This window comes from Ovis canadensis, chromosome 24, assembly GCF_042477335.2.
Source record: "Ovis canadensis isolate MfBH-ARS-UI-01 breed Bighorn chromosome 24, ARS-UI_OviCan_v2, whole genome shotgun sequence".
NCBI lineage: Eukaryota > Metazoa > Chordata > Mammalia > Artiodactyla > Bovidae > Ovis > Ovis canadensis.
The window spans coordinates 28,574,507-28,589,862 of record NC_091268.1 but is presented as its reverse complement, the minus strand read 5'-3'; the positions used below and the strand labels follow the sequence as shown (position 1 = coordinate 28,589,862).

The 15,356-nt window shown below is 46.5% G+C and overlaps 1 protein-coding gene across 4 annotated transcripts in view; it reads left to right on the top strand.

Annotated features, from left to right (window-relative positions):
- The window catches only part of PARN (poly(A)-specific ribonuclease), a 201,326-nt gene extending 186,525 nt beyond the window's left edge, over window positions 1-14,801 (top strand). For all 4 annotated transcript variants that reach the window (XR_011252660.1, XM_069570169.1, XM_069570166.1 and 1 more), the window contains 2 exons: window positions 1,188-1,381; window positions 13,806-14,801. Coding sequence is in view for 3 of the 4 variants with exons in the window: in XM_069570169.1 (XP_069426270.1) it covers window positions 1,188-1,381; window positions 13,806-13,858 (247 nt within the window). In the remaining variant the exon portion in view is untranslated. The remainder of the gene's footprint in view (window positions 1-1,187; window positions 1,382-13,805) is intronic.
- Window positions 14,802-15,356: the final 555 nt, after the last annotated feature.

Here is a 15,356-nt window from a genome sequence, read left to right as displayed (position 1 = left end):
AATCTTGACAAGTCACTTTTTTGGAATAGAAGAAGATTCTATGAAGGTGGGGTATGGTTGTGTCTTTGCGACTCTATGGATTGTAGTCTACCAGGCTCCTCTGTCCATGGGATTTCCCAGGCAAGAATACTGAAGTGGGTGGCCATTTCCTACTCCAGGGATCTTCCCAACCCAGGGATCAAATCTGTGTCTCCTGCGTTGGCAGGCAGACTCTTGACTGCTGAGCCACCCAGGAAGCCCTGAGGTATGCCCCTTAAGTATAGTCAAATGCACAAGTAGTGTGGCAGCAGACAGATCAAGAATTCTCCTGTTCTCCTGTGTATGTGTTAGGCAGGCATGTAAGTAACAGTGCTGTTTTGTGATTTAATGTAATCCATACCGCTGCTTTGTTATGATTGCTCTGCTAGTCTGTTGTACTCTTTTGTTGCTGCTGCTGCTAAGTCGCTTCAGTCGTGTCCAACTCTGTGCGACCGAATAGAGGGCAGCCCACCAGGCTCCGCCATCCCTTGGATTCTCCAGGCAAGAGCACTGGAGTGGGTTGCCATTGCGTTCTGCAATGTGTGAAAGTGAAGTTGCTCAGTCGTGTCTGACTCTTTACTCTTTACTGCAGCCTCCCAGGCTCCTCCGCCCATGGGATTTTCCAGGCAAGAGTACTGGAGTGGGGTGCCGTTGCCTTCTCCGACTCTTCTGTTAGGATTGTTGTTTAGTCTTTCAGTCATGTCTGACTCTTTTCTACCCCATGGACTGCAGGGCGCCAGCCCTCCTGTCCTTCACTAGCTCCTGGAGTTTGCTCAGACTCATGTCCATGATGGTCAGTGATACGACCATCTCATCCTCTATTGCCCTCTTCTTCTCCTGCCCTCAATCTTTCCCAACATCAGGGGCTTTCCCAATGAATCGGCTGTTTGTAACTCTATCAAATAAAGACCCGGGATTTTCATTAAAACTTTTTTCTTTTAAACACTCTTAGATTTGTGTCTATCTGTGCACAAGTCTGATACAGAAGATTCCTCTGAATAGGCTTGCTGTAGGTATACGTTTAGACTTCAGTTCACAGGGAGCAGCTGACTGTATTGTTTGATTGCTAGTTAAGTGTTAATAGAATTAAGAGTGTTAAAATATTTTTATAGGCTTAGTCTTCCAGTTACTCTCAGCACCCTCATGTTGTTGCTCTATTTGCATTTCAGTCTCACAGCCACCAGCACAGTAGGAAAGAGAAACCTGAGTCCCAGTCGAGCAGAAGCTGGCCTGGAGGCCCGAGTATCGGGGGAGATTTCTGACACTGAGCTTGAGCAGACAGATCCCTGTGCAGAACCCCTCTCAGAGGGAAGGAAAAAGGCCAAGAAACTAAAAAGGATGAAGAAGGACCTTTCTCCGACAGGTTTGTATTGAGTCTAACCAAGGGCCTGGAGCTGAGTCCTCCACAGTGCTCTAGAAACTCTCATTGGGGGGAAGAAATTACATCAGGGCTTCAGTTGATGGCCAAACCCATGTAGCCCAAAACGGGACCAGATGTTTTTTGGATCATTTTCATTTTAATTTGAGGAATCCCTTAATAGCCCTGGCTCTGGATAGTGTGAGGCTTGGCAGGGGCCTCCTTGTTAAAGATGATCCGCCCATTTTGGTAACCTTCTCTCTCTCCTCCATTGTTTAGAGGTTTTGTGATGTGTGTAAAGTCACCTGAGTATTTTAAATATGTATGTGAGTTTGCACAGAGCTCTACTCCTACACTTGTTATTTTCAGTAGAATTTTCACTGGTCCTAACCCAACCCCAGGCAGCCTGAATTTCTCTCGTAAGCAGAGTTACGTAAGAAGCAAAGGAAATGGGAAGTGAACACATGTTGTGAACCCACTGTGTGCTAGACAGTGCAGTAGGAGCCTTCTCTCTCTCCTGGTTGAATTTCATTCTCACAACAGCTCTGACCTAGGAACTCACCCTTGTTTTAGTGATGGCAGATGTCTGAGCTCAGAGTGGCAAGGAAATGTGCATGTAGCTAGTAAGAAGCAGAGCAAAGACTTCCCTGGTGGTCCAGTCATTAAGAATCTGCCTGCCAATGCAGGGGACACGGGTTTGATCTCTGATGTGGGAAGATCCCACATGCCGCAGGGGGCAACTGTCCGCCGGAGAAGAGACACCACCACAATGAGAAGCCCGTGCACTGCAATTAGGGAGTAGGCTCCCCCAACCCCGCTGCAGCTAGAGAAAGCCCACACGCAGCAGTGAAGACCCAGCGTAGCCAAAAAATTAATTAAAAAAATTTTTTTAGATTAAGTATAAATAATTTTTTTTAAGGAGCAGGAAAAAAACACCAAAAGCAGAAAGAGAAGGTGAGCTGAGTCCCACATCCCCTCCATCCCCCAGACATGCTTTGGAGGCCCCAGGAGCTCACCCAGCCCTTGGTGCTCAGACCTTCTGCAGGCCCGAGTGCAAGGCAAGGAGGGGGCTTGCAGGGCAGCCAGAGCCTGAAAAAGGCCCTGCCTAGGAGATCCGACCAGAACCTGCTCAGCAAGCTGTCACAGCAACAGAAAGGACAGCCGCTGCTGACCAAGTGCTTGTAGAGGGCCTGGCTCTGCCCCTCAGACTTGACTGAAACACTTTCCTTCAAATCTCTGAAGTAGGCATCATGGTCCATTTTACAATGAAGAAAACGAAAGCCTGAGAGAAGGCAATATCTTCAGCAAGTGGTGTTGGCCAAGCTGGACAGCTGCATGTAAATCAGTCATGTTAGAAGACTCCCTCACACCATACACAACAGTAAACTCAAAATGGCTTAAGACTTAAGTATAAGACATGGCATCATAAAACTCCTAGAAGAGAACAAAACATTATCTGACTCAAGTCTTGGCAGTGTTTTCTTAGGTCAGTCTCCAAAGGCAATAGAAACAAAGCAAAATAAACAAATGGGGCCTACTCAAACTTATACAACCCTTTTACCGTCTGAGACACTAGGGAAGCCCTTACACAGCAAAGGAAACTATAAACAAATTGAAAAGACAAAATCTGTGGAATGGGAGAAAATGTTGCAAACGATGCAACTGACAGGCTTAATTTCCAAAATATACAAGCAGCTCATGCAAGTCAACAACAGAAAAGCAAACCACCCCATCAACAAATAGGCAAAAGACCTAAGTAGACATTTCTCCAAAGAAGGCATACAGATGAAGAGATGCTGCTGCTGCTGCTAAGTCGCTTCAGTCGTGTCCAACTCTGTGCGGCCCCATAAACGGCAGCCCACCAGGCTCCGCCGTCCCTGGGATTCTCCAGGCAAGAACACTGGAGTAGGTTGCCGTTTCCTTCTCCAGTGCATGAAAGTGAAAAGTGAAAGTGAAGTCACTCAGTCGTGTCCAACTCTGTGACCCTATGGACTGCAGCCTACCAGGCTCCTCTGTCCATGGGATTTTCCAGGCAAGAGTACTGGAGTGGGTTGCCATTGCCTTCTCCAACTGTTAGAGAAATGCAAATCAAAACTGCAGTGAGGTACCACCTCACACTGGTCAGAATGGCCATCGTCAAAAGTCTACAAATAATAAATGATGTAGCCGCTGCTGCTGCTGCTAAATCGCTTCAGTTGTGTCCGACTCTGTGCAACCCCATAGGTGGCAGCCCACCAGGCTCCCCCATCCCTGGGATTCTCCAGGCAAGAATACTGGAGTGGGTTGCCATTTCCTCCTCCAATGCATGAAAGTGAAAAGTGAAAGTGAAGTCACCCAGTCATGTCTGACTTGTAGCAACCCCATGGACTGCAGCCTACCAGGCTCCTCTGTCCATGGGATTTTCCAGGCAAGAGTACTGGAGTGGGGTGCCATTGCCTTCTCCAAAATGCTATAGAGGGTGTAGAAAAAAGTCGGTAGGAACAAAAGTTGGTACAGCCACTGTGGAGAACAGCATGGAGGTTCCTTATTTAAAAGCTAAAAATATACTTGCCACATGATCCAGCAACCTCACTCCTGGACATATATCTGGAGAAAACTAATTCTAAAAGATACATGCACCTCAGTGTTCATAACCACACTATATGCAGTAACCAAGACATGGAAGCCGCCTAAATGTCCACTGACAGATGAATGGATAAAGATGTGGCACATATATACGTGGGGTATCACTCAATCATAGAAAAGAATGAAATAATGCCATTTGCAGCAACATGGATGCACCTGGAGATAACCATACTAAGCCAATGTCAGAAAGAGAAAGACGAATACAATATGATACCCCTTCTATGTGGACTCTAAAATACGATACAAATGAACTTATTTACAAAACAAGAAGAGACTCACAGACAAAGAAAACAAATTTATGGCTATCAAAGGGGAAAGGGCAGGGGAGGGATACTAGGAGTCTGAGAGTAGCAGATACAAACTGCTATATATAAAACAGATGAACAAGGTGCTAGTGTATCGAATGGGGGACTATGTTCAATATCCTCTAATAAACCGTAATGGAAAAGAATATGAAAAACATCTATATGTGTGTATATATATAACTGAATCACTTTGCTATAGACCAGAAACTAACACAACATTGTAAGTCAACTATACTGCAACTAAAAAATTTTTGAAGAAAGGAGGGAAGGAGGAGGGAAAAGAGGAAAGGAGGAAACCAAGGCCTGAGGATTGTGTGACTTGCCCTGGGTCACGGAGCACGAAGTCAGGCCTCCAACAAAGTGGATATTTTTAAGCGCAGTTACATGTTGTCTCCTTAGGATGAGGGGATGCCTGAGAGGGAAGTTACTCCTGTCCTGTATCTGACTTCGTGACAGTCACCCCCGTTAGTTGGAACCAACAGTCAGGTCAAAGGATAAGGGTGGAGCCCTGGAACTTGATTCATACCCAGGCCAAGAATGCATTGTGTTTCAGTTAATTCCTCTTTTTACACGGCTTGATCTGCCTGCAGCGCGTTTTCTGAATCTCATTGATATTAATGAAATCAAAGACAGCAGAAGTGTCACAGATGCCTTTTTATGCATTGTGCTGAAGCTGCACTTTAACTGAAAGCGTAAGTTCTTACTTGAAGTCTGGGCTGTGTGTTTTCACTGTCTCCTCCAGGCTGTGCGTCGCCCCTCGTTTCCCTCATGTAAGTATGAGAGAGCTTTTTAATCTGCAACATTGTCTTCAGCTCTGACGCCCGTTGCCCCTTCTGACGCCCGCTGCCCCTGTCACACTGGGCCTGCTCCACAGATGTTAGATACTAAAGGTTAGCATGGCTGTCAGAGCTCACCCACAGCATGACCAGGATCGGGGGCTTTTCCCTTCTTGTATAGCTTTCCTTCACCTCTCAGTCTCCTGAATTTTTTAAAATTATCTGTTACTTCTCAGGGACAGGATTTTAGGTTTTTTCCCTTCTATCTCAGCACAGTCTCAAAGATATTAAAATACCCAATAATAGATTGCATTAATAGATTAGTTCCTTTTATAACTTTCATCATTTTAAGGGAAAACTTTCTGTGAGTTATTTGGGGTTTTGAATTTATAACACCATCATTTAAATAGTCTCTTTTTCCCTCCGATTGACAGTAAAGCTGTCACTGCCACAAGATTTGAGCTTTAAAAAAAAAAAAGGTATATTTTTTTCAGTTCTTTGTCAGTCCTGCTAAAGAAGAAAGAGAAACATCTTGACAACTTTTAATTGAATCAGATAACTTAAGAGCAATGAGTTTTCTTCTAGAACACCATTCATTGGGTTAGATCTTCCAGCAGTGCAGGCCTGGAAGTTCCCTGGATCCTCTTTAGCTGGTTTGTTTTGAGCACATAGTCCTAAAAGTATCCGCAGGATGTAGGTCAAGATCCCAGGTACTGGGCCTGGCAGGTCAACCAGTTTTGATTGCTCAGTTACTTTAAGGAGGTCCTAAAATGAGCAGAGAAAAATTGATGTTTTCTAACTGGTGCTGAGAAGACTCTTGAGAGTCCCTTGCACAGCTAGGAAATCAAATCAGTCAATCCTAAAGAAAATCAACCCTGAATATTCATTGGCAGGACTGATGCTGAAGTTGAAGTTCCAATACTTTGTCCACCTGATGTGAAGAGCTGACTCACTGGAAAAGACACTGATGCTGAGAAATATTGAAGGCAGGAGGAGAAGAAGATGACAGAGGATGAGATGGTTGGGTGGTATCATTGACTCAATGGACATGAGTTTGAGCAAACTCCAGGAGATAGTGAAGGACAGGGAAGCGTGGCATGCTGCAGTCCATGGGGTCACAAAGAGTGGAACGTGCCTGAGCAACTGAACAACAATAGAGTTCAGACTCTGAAGGGTCTGTGTTAAACTCCCAAAGCTTCAGAGTGTCCCAGGAGACCAGAGGTGGAACTGGATTAGAGTGTTTGGTACAATGTGGCTTCATTTTTCCTGCAGAGAAGGGTTCTAAGGCATCAAGCTGAGCAGTCCTACTGGGGACAGTATCTTTTTTTTTTTTTTTTCTTTTAACTATAAAGTGTTTCATCACTAAACTTAATGATAATTCCAGAGAACACACTATTATCACTAGTTTTATTTTATAACAAGATCAGATGTGGTGGTGGTATATTTATCTGAGTATTATTTTAAATACATCCCTCTCACTATAGATTAACCTTCTATGCAGGGATTTTGTCCTTATACGAATTAGATACTCAATAAATATGTCTTCAACAGATTGAATACATGAAAGCATACAGTGTGATAACAGGATTTGCATGAATTCCTTTTATAAGGCCAGTGATGAAATTCTCAGCCAGGAATAACTCTGCCAGTTCTTTTCCATGCATGCGTACTGAGTCACCTCAGTTGTGTCTGACTCTTTGTGACCCCATGGACTGTGGCCCGCCAGGCTCCTCTGCCCATGGGATTCCCCGGGTGAGAGAACGCTGGAGTGGGCTGCCACGCCCTCCTCCGGGCGTCTTCCCAACCCAGAGATGGACCCGCATCTCGTGCATCTCTCGTGTGGCAGGTGGATTCTTCCACCCACTGAGCCACCTGGGGAGCCACTGATGCTTTTATCTCGGTCCTAGCCCCATCTTTTGCTCTTGCTGTCTAACTGGCCGCTTCTATGTGGACACTCAAATCCACGATGGCCAAGGCTTCTCTGATATTAGTATGTACAGGATTCTGCAAATCTTTTTGTATCGAAGCCCCCAAACTCAGTGGGGACGGTGCCTTGACAGGTGCCCCCATGACTCACTGGGGCGCATTGGGTGCCCAGAGCACTGCCAGTGAAGGCATGGGGGACGCAGAGGACAGTCTCCCACCAGCAGGGAGCATTCTGCTTTCCAAGGGGAAGGTAGCGAAAAGTAGGGCCATGGGATATCACATGGGCTTCCCCAGTGACTCAGATGGTAAAGAATCCACCTGCAATGCGGGAGACCCGGGTTCGATCCCTCAGTTGGGAAGATCCCCTGGAGAAGGGAATGGCAACCCACTCCAGTATTCTTGCCGGGAGAATTCCATGGACAGAGGAGCCTGGTAGGCTATAGTCCATGCAGTCTCAAAGAGTCAGACACGACTAAGCAACTAACACTTTCACTGTTTTTCACAGGATAGCATGTACCGTAGCAATTTCTGGCCAACTGATGCTCAAGAAATCCCCCCCCAAACAGTGTCATTTTTCTTAGTTATACATCTTAATATCAAAGATACACTGAGAGTTAAGTACTGGATGCCTTCCCACAGAACAAAAGGACTTAAGTTGCAGAAGAAATGACCATTTAATAGTATATACCAGACATTGTGCTAGGAGTGTCCTTTGTGATCTAGTCATTGTAAAAACTGAGTAAAGTGTAGATGTCATTATCTGATTTATAGAGAGAAGAAAGAGTCAAAGAATCACAGATAGGCAAAGTAAAATACAGCTGCTATTGAGGGTGGCGGGGAGGGCTGTCTGAGCCAGAGCAGAGGCATCAAACCTCGCTGCAGTGTGTGGTGTCTCCTAACTTCAGAGGACGCGAAGGGTTCTTCCCAAAGGTGAATGTTTCTGGCAGCCGTTCTAGATCAGAAACAGCTGCCCACCCAGACTTTCTTGTGATGAAGTCATGTGATAAAAATCCAAGATATTCTTCCCTTTTGGAGCTTTTTATCTGCATGTCATGTGACTTAGTAAATGTTTTTCTCCTGAATGTAGTTGTTTCTATCCTATTTTCAGGAAGCAAATTTATACTATCAGTCCTCCCGCTTTTATACTTATTGGAGTTAATGGAGATTGATAATGCTGTCTGCTCTCCTCTGGGGCATTCAAGGCATTCTCTCCATTGGTGCATAAAGGAAACAGCTCCGTGTGCTGTATATGCTGGAGTCAGCTGTCTCTAAGAAGTGTTTCCCAGACACTGTTTGATGGGTGGGTATCCACAGCGCCCTTGCTCTTGCTGAGGAAGTGAATTCATATTCCAGTGGCCTGATGCTGGTCGGACTGGCCAGTCTCAAAATAGAGATGGACTGTCCAATAGCCGAGGTTCCACGTCTAACGCTCTTAGTGTTCACAGAGCAGGGCCAAGAGCTGTGGCTGTTCCTGGTGACTTGTCATGTAGCAGCGATGTCGTTCCAAGTCTCTTTTCCCCCTCACGTTTAAAACACAACACAGTAGAGCTTTCCATGTTTTCCAAGAACCGAGAGTTTTATTGGAGTCTTGACTAATCTGCTGATTTTTTTCCAGCTTCAGCCCTTAGGGTTCAGTGTGAAAATGGAGACTCTACTTGGAACAGCAGTCTCCTCTTGCTGTCAGAGGTCTCCTGAAGTCAGAAACGTGGTCTGCAGTTGGTGCTGTCGGTCACCTGAGTGGCCAGCCTAGGGAAGCCCAGCAGCCTCCCCAGGAGCTTTCTAATTACTCAGTTAAGATATGGATTTCAGCCTCACTGAGGGGGATGCTGCACTGCAGGGCAGTGTGCTCCGCGAGTGCCCTTCCTCTTCCTGCAGGCAGCCCTCAGGGACTCCCCACACGCCATCCAGGGGAGCCCTGCCTTCTTAATGTGGAAACCACCCCATGACCAGGCCCTTCGGAGCATTTCCTAGTTAAAAACTCCCATATGGCACCCCAGAGGATCTTTCCATGTAAAGAGTTCCACTCTGTAGAGACGACTTGATGGCAGATTCCTGATGTGCTGCATACCTTTTCAGATTCACATGAGGGAAGAGCTGCCTTAGCTCCGAGTTGCTCCTTTTCAACTCTAATTAATGGAGTGAAGTGAATATAAAGTCATGTCTGACTCTTTGAGACCCCCATGGACTGTAGCCAGCCAGGCTTCTCTGTCCATGGGATTCTCCAGGCAAGAATACTGAGTGGGTTGCCATTCCTTTCTCCAGGAGATCTTCCTGACCCATGGACCGAACCTGGGTCTCCTGCATTGCAGGTGGATTCTTGACTGTCTGAGCCACCAGGGAAACCCTCAACTCTTAAGTAGGTGAAAGGCAAATCAGCAGAAACAGTCACCTTTTGTTTCCACTTTTTACTTTCTTTTGTTGTTTTGTTAATAAAAATAATGGGCTTACGATGAAAATCAGTAAAATGAAGGAAAATAGAAGAATATAAAATTCCACAGTTACTTGGTACTCTGTTAACAAGTATTTCTCTCTACCTGTCATTTTTATGCATAGTGGGAGCATACTCTGTATGCCATCTAGTATCTTGTTTTCCCCCATTTAAAAAACTCTTGGTCAAATAATTTTAATTATCAGCATAATATCTTATATTAAAAAAATTTTTTTAAACAACATTCCTCATACCTTTTGCAGGGTCAGCTTTATTAAGATTCAATTTACATACAGTGAAAGTCATTACTCTGAGGCGTACCGGCTTTGACAAAGTGTATAGTTTTGACAAATGTATACAGTCATATAAGCATCACTGTGCTCAAGAAATAAAACAGCTATTCCAGAAGATTCCCTCGTGCCCCTTTGCAGTCAGCCCCTCCCCATCCCTAGATCCTGGCAGCCACCGATCTGCTTTCTGTCACTGTAATTTTGCCTTTTCCGAGGGTCATTTAAATGGAATCATTCGATACGTGACCCCTCAGGTCTTGCCCTTAGCATAAGGCCTTTGACGTTTGTCTGTGCTGTTACCCAATTCGCTGGTTCATTCCTTTCTTCTGTGGATTAACAACCCACTTTCAGACATACCACTATTTGTTTATCCATTTTGCCTTTGGCATTTAGGTGTTAGCAGCTGAGGATCTAGCAAATATAACCTTCTGTGTCAGTTTTTATGTGAAATAAGTGTTCATTTCTTTGGAATAAACACCTACGGGTGGACTTACTGTGTCAGATGGTAAGTGTATGTTTAATTGTGTAAGAACCTGGCCCACTGTTCTCCAGGGTGGCTGCAGCGCTCCCCATCCCCACCAGGGCTCAGTGGCTCTCTGCAGTCAGCAGCGCTGGTGGTGTCCTTTGTAGGCATCCCAGTGACGTGGACTGGTATCTCCTTATGGCTTTGGTTTGAATTTCCCTAATGACTGACAATGTTAAATATCTTTTTATGTGATTATTTGTCCATTGAAATATCTTCTTTGGTGAAATGAGTGTTTAAGTCTTTTGCCTGTTTTTTCATTGGGCTGTTTGTTTGTTTTTTCTTATTGAATTTTGAGAGTTCTTATGGATTCAGGACACAAGTCCTGTTGAGTGTTTTACAGATTCTTCTGGACGGTGCTTTTCATTCTCTTAGCAGTGCCTTTCAGTAGTAGATGTTTTACATTTTAATGGAGTCCAGCTTATCATTTTTTCCCCTTGAATTATGCCTTTGGTGTCATATGTGAGAAAGCTTTGCTTTATTCAAGATTGCAGAGTTCTCCTATGTTTTCTTCTAGAAGTTTTCTAGTTTCAGGTTTTACATTTAGATATACCATCCATTTTGTATATGATGCAAGGTACAGTCCATCATAGCAGGAGACAGATGTCCTGAAGTTTCTGTTGAAAAAGAAAAGTTGTTCCTGAGTAATTCTTTGCATTCTAGTTACCACACAGGGCTGTGAAAAGTGAGTTTCCTGGAAAACTGACCACAGTTTCTTATCCATTAGCTTTGAAATGGATCCTTCAACGGTCTACAGCTCTCCCTTTCTGGAAGGTGCTGGAATGAGCACCAGCACTAACCTTCAGCTCCCCTCTGGTCTAGGTTTCCTTTAGTTGGTTCACGAAATTCTGGTTGCTCTGTGCACACCATCCTTTCTCAGCAGCTGCACATTGTAGGCAGCTCTCTTTGACTGCAGGCTGTTGGCTTCCCCAGGCAGTAACCACATGCAGCGTTGGGCCACCTTCTCCACAAGGGGAAGGGGCTAATGAGCATTCAGAACTGGCTCTGTGCCAGGAACATAGCTGAATCATGGAAATCCTCTGAGGCTCAGAATAGCATTGAGTGTACCATACAGATACGGCAGTGAGAGTTGCTCAGCGTCTTACAGCTACTGAGACAGCCCCACCACGCTTGCCTCTCTCCCCAGTTTCTGCTTATTCCATTGTTTCTCACTTGCTCTCCACAGAGTCACTGCTGTGTGGTTTCTTTTTGTTTGCTTTTGGCTGCATCTGGTCTTGATTGTAGCACGCAGGATCTTCCTTGTAGTGCACAGCTCGGTAGTCACAGAGCTCAGGCTTAGTTGGAATCGAACCTGTGTTCCCTGCATTGCAAGGTGGATTCTTAACCCCCAGGCCACCGAGGAAGTCCTGTTTCTGTGTGTGGGACGGCGTGCCGCCAGACTCACATGCACTCCCACCCAGGTAGGGGCGGGTGCCATGGTAAGGATGGCAGCACATTGCTTTTAGCCATAGATCTTTTTCCCTCTCAGTTTCATTTCAGCGCCCACCCCCACCCCAACATTTGGCCTTGTGGCTTTTGCCTTTAGAATATCTGATAGGCTGCTGTATTATTTCTTTGATATGTGAGTTACAAAAACGCCCTTACTGATGTCAGTTTTCCTCCCTATCAAGTACTGTGTGACTGGGTGGTTGAGAAGGGGGTCAGGCTAGTTTAATCTTATCCTGGGCCATCTGCAGAATTTAGTTGTTCCCTGGAGGGGACTGTTTGTGTTTTGCTTTGTCTTTCAATAGCCTTTATTCCTTTTCTTTCCTTTTTAAGTTTTATGCATTTATTTGTTTTTGGCTACTCTGGGTCTTCGTTGCTGGGCGAGGGCTTTCTTTAGTTGCAGCAGGCAGGGGGCTGCTCTGTAGCTGCAGTGCGAGGGCCTCTCGTTACAGTGGCTTCCCGTCTTGCGGAGCACAGGCTCCAGGGCACACGGGCTCAGTAGTTGCAGCTCGTGGGCTTAGTAGCCCCACAGCATATGGAATCTTCCTGGACCAGGGATCAAACCCACGTCCCCCACATTGGCAGGCAGATTCTTAACGACTGCCCCACCAGGGAAGTCCCACCGTTTTTCCTTTTCTAACTGGATCATGGGACTTGGTCATGGGGACCATCTCCTGCTCACCTTCAGTTCTCTGGAGCAGTCCTGGGACACGTGTGTTCCATGCAGCCGTTGAGACTCCCGACAGAACACTTGAGATGACGTCCTCTCCTGCTCTTCTCATCCTGTCTCTCTGGGTTTTATCTCAGTAAAGGAGGAGAGGGGTGGATTCTCATGCCAGCAGAAATCCTCATGTCATTTCACGTGTTTGGACCTAGTTACCTTTAGGCCTTCCTGTCACGGGCAGTAACCACCCTCAGCTGAACAAGTGCCCCTCTGTTTTTGAAAGTTACTCTCCGCTTCAGGCATCATCACAGACCTCTCCCCTTTTTCAGTCTTGGACTGTTAGCTGGGGCTGGCTTTGCCTGTTTCCCTGCCAACCCTACCTTAAGGCTTAAATAATGCATGATATCCCGGGTATGAGAGCACCTAGCCGGTCACATTTTCCATCATGAACATGCTGTTTCCTGACTTAGTTCCCATGTACTTGGCTGTGGACATCGGTGGTCCAAGCAGTGACCCAATGGTGCTGCTGCTGTTACATAGTGTTTCCGAATGAAGAAGGGCTTGTAACTTTGGGGTGAAACTGTTTGTAACAGAAGAGGCTCCTTTAAGTCACGAAGTCTATAGCCAGTGTTGCTGAAATAGGAAAGAGCTACAAGCTGCTTTTGCAGATCTGTTTTGGGATGTCAACCCCCACTGGTCAGCTTCCCTCTAGCCACTATCTAGCCACCAGCCCCTGAGACTTCTTGTCTAGTTAACAGTCACTGCAGCACAGAGAAACTCATCTTCCCAGGCCTTTGGCAGGGATCTCGGTTCTGGGGGCATCTGGACCCCCATCTCAGCCACTTGCCATAAAACAAGCCTGCCACTAAACCAGGCTTGTATGAAGGTTAAATGAACTAAGTGCCTGGCATGCTGCTGCTGCTGCTAAGTCGCTTCAGCCGTGTCCGACTCTGTGCGACCCCCTGCTAGGCTCCTCTGTCTCTGGGATTCTCCAGGCAAGAATACTGGAGTGGGTTGCCATTTCCTTCTCCAGTGCATGAAAGTGAAAAGCGAAAGTGAAGTCACTCAGTCATGCCCAACTCTTAGTGACCCCATGGACTGCAGCCTACCAGGCTCCTCCGTCCATGGGATTTTCCAGGCAAGAGTGCTGGAATGGGGTGCCACTGCCTTCTCTGCCCGGCATGCTGGCTAGCAAAGAATATGGGAGTGTGTGCTCACTAGAGGATGCGTAACTCCTGTGAAGTCAGTACAGATGCCCAGGCAGGAGGCATTCCTGGATCCTGCGGTGATATTTCTGCAGCATGGCCTTTGTATGCCGGGCACTGCTCTCCAGTGACAAGACCATCCCAGCCTGGCCCTGGTCAACCCTGTCCAGGCAGCTCCTCTTTCTTTCCCCCGGCCAGGGCAGCCCTCTCCTTATTCACCTTCTTTTGTCCTCGCCCACCAGGAAGCATCTCGGACAGCTCGGCCAAGCTCTTCGAAGTCCCCGACACGTGGTAACCAAGACCGGAGTGGAACAACCCCGCTGGTGCTGTTGCCGAGAAGGAAAGAAGCAGCTGGCACGTTTGGAAGCCATACCGCGTTTCACTGAATCCACTGTGGTGTGGGAGGAGCCTGAAACCAAGTGTGTCTCCTGAAAAAACCCCAGTTTTTATTTTCAAGGCTGTGTTCCTCCCTCCTCAGCCTCACCCATGTGCTGGCACTCAGCGTGTTGTCGACTGTCGTGTGTTCATGATTCATCAGGTCATTAAGGTCATTACTTGTTGCTCGTGTGAAACCCTCCAGTCACAGATCTGTGTGTGCGAATCCACCCGAAGGGGAAGGCCAACCGTGAGACCCGCAGAAAGAGCCGACGCTCTTGTGTGCTGTGACCATGAATTTGGGGTTGAACTTCTCGAGAGGTTCACGCTCAGGCCCAGGGGCAGCCCTGGGGTGTGGTACGGCCTCCCGTGAAGAATTCGGTTGTGTCTGCCTGCTTCTCATCATTGCTGCCTGAAACCACGAAGCTCCCAAGCTTGTTTTCCTGGTAGGAAGATGTCTACCACCGTCAACACATGCCTTGACCTTTGGGGCATATTTATTTAGAGGTGGTTTCCCCCTCCCCCAAGATGTGAGTTTCTCATGGTGGGGTGTACAAATGAAAAGTTAATTTCTGTTTTCCCAGGTAGCATTCCGTGTGTTAGCCAGTGTCTTGTCTGTTTGTCTGGTGGTGTCTGGGGGTGAGGTGGCAAGTGTGCGTACGTGTGCATGTGTGTGAAATCATAACAAATCAACACCCTGTACCAGCCTTTCTCTGTCAAACCAGATCACAGCAGCGACAGAATCCCGTGGATCTGCTTCCTACAGATCATTGTTAGATATTTAACATTTTTGTATCATGGTAATTAAAAAGAAATGAAAAATGTATTTCCGAAAGATGAAAATTAAAGAGATTTTCTTAGGATTCTGGGTTTTTTTCTCTTCTTTTGTAAGTGAATGACATACTTAATCTCTATATAGATGTGTTTCTCTTTAAAGATCACCCCAGAAAAAGCTCTGCAAAGTCAGTAAGCCTGGTGCTTTTTTTTCTTCTTTTTTCTCTCTCTCTTAACCTCTAACCCCTTACACCTGCCTTGATGAGTCAGGCGCCTGGTGCTGGAGAGGAGCCGGTGGTCAGCGGTGTCAGAGGGGTGCATCTTCATGGTGGGAAGGTTCTGAACAGAATTCAAGGTCTTGAGGGAATTCAGATTTGTAAGATGCTTTCCCCAGTTAAGGGCCTCTTGACATTTCCCAGTTCCCCGAGAGTTTGATAGCCCCAAGTTACAAACCCAGGCTCCCCTGCTCCTCGCCGCTGTCACTGTGCACAGCCCACTGGGAAAGCATGTGACGGGAGGGTGAGGCCAGACAAAGCAGCATCTCCAGGAGGATTTAGAGGTGCTGCTGGCCCCCGCTGAGTCATTAAAACCCGCAGGTGGAAACAGGTGCACCTGACGCTGCTTTTAACAGCACGAACAACAGG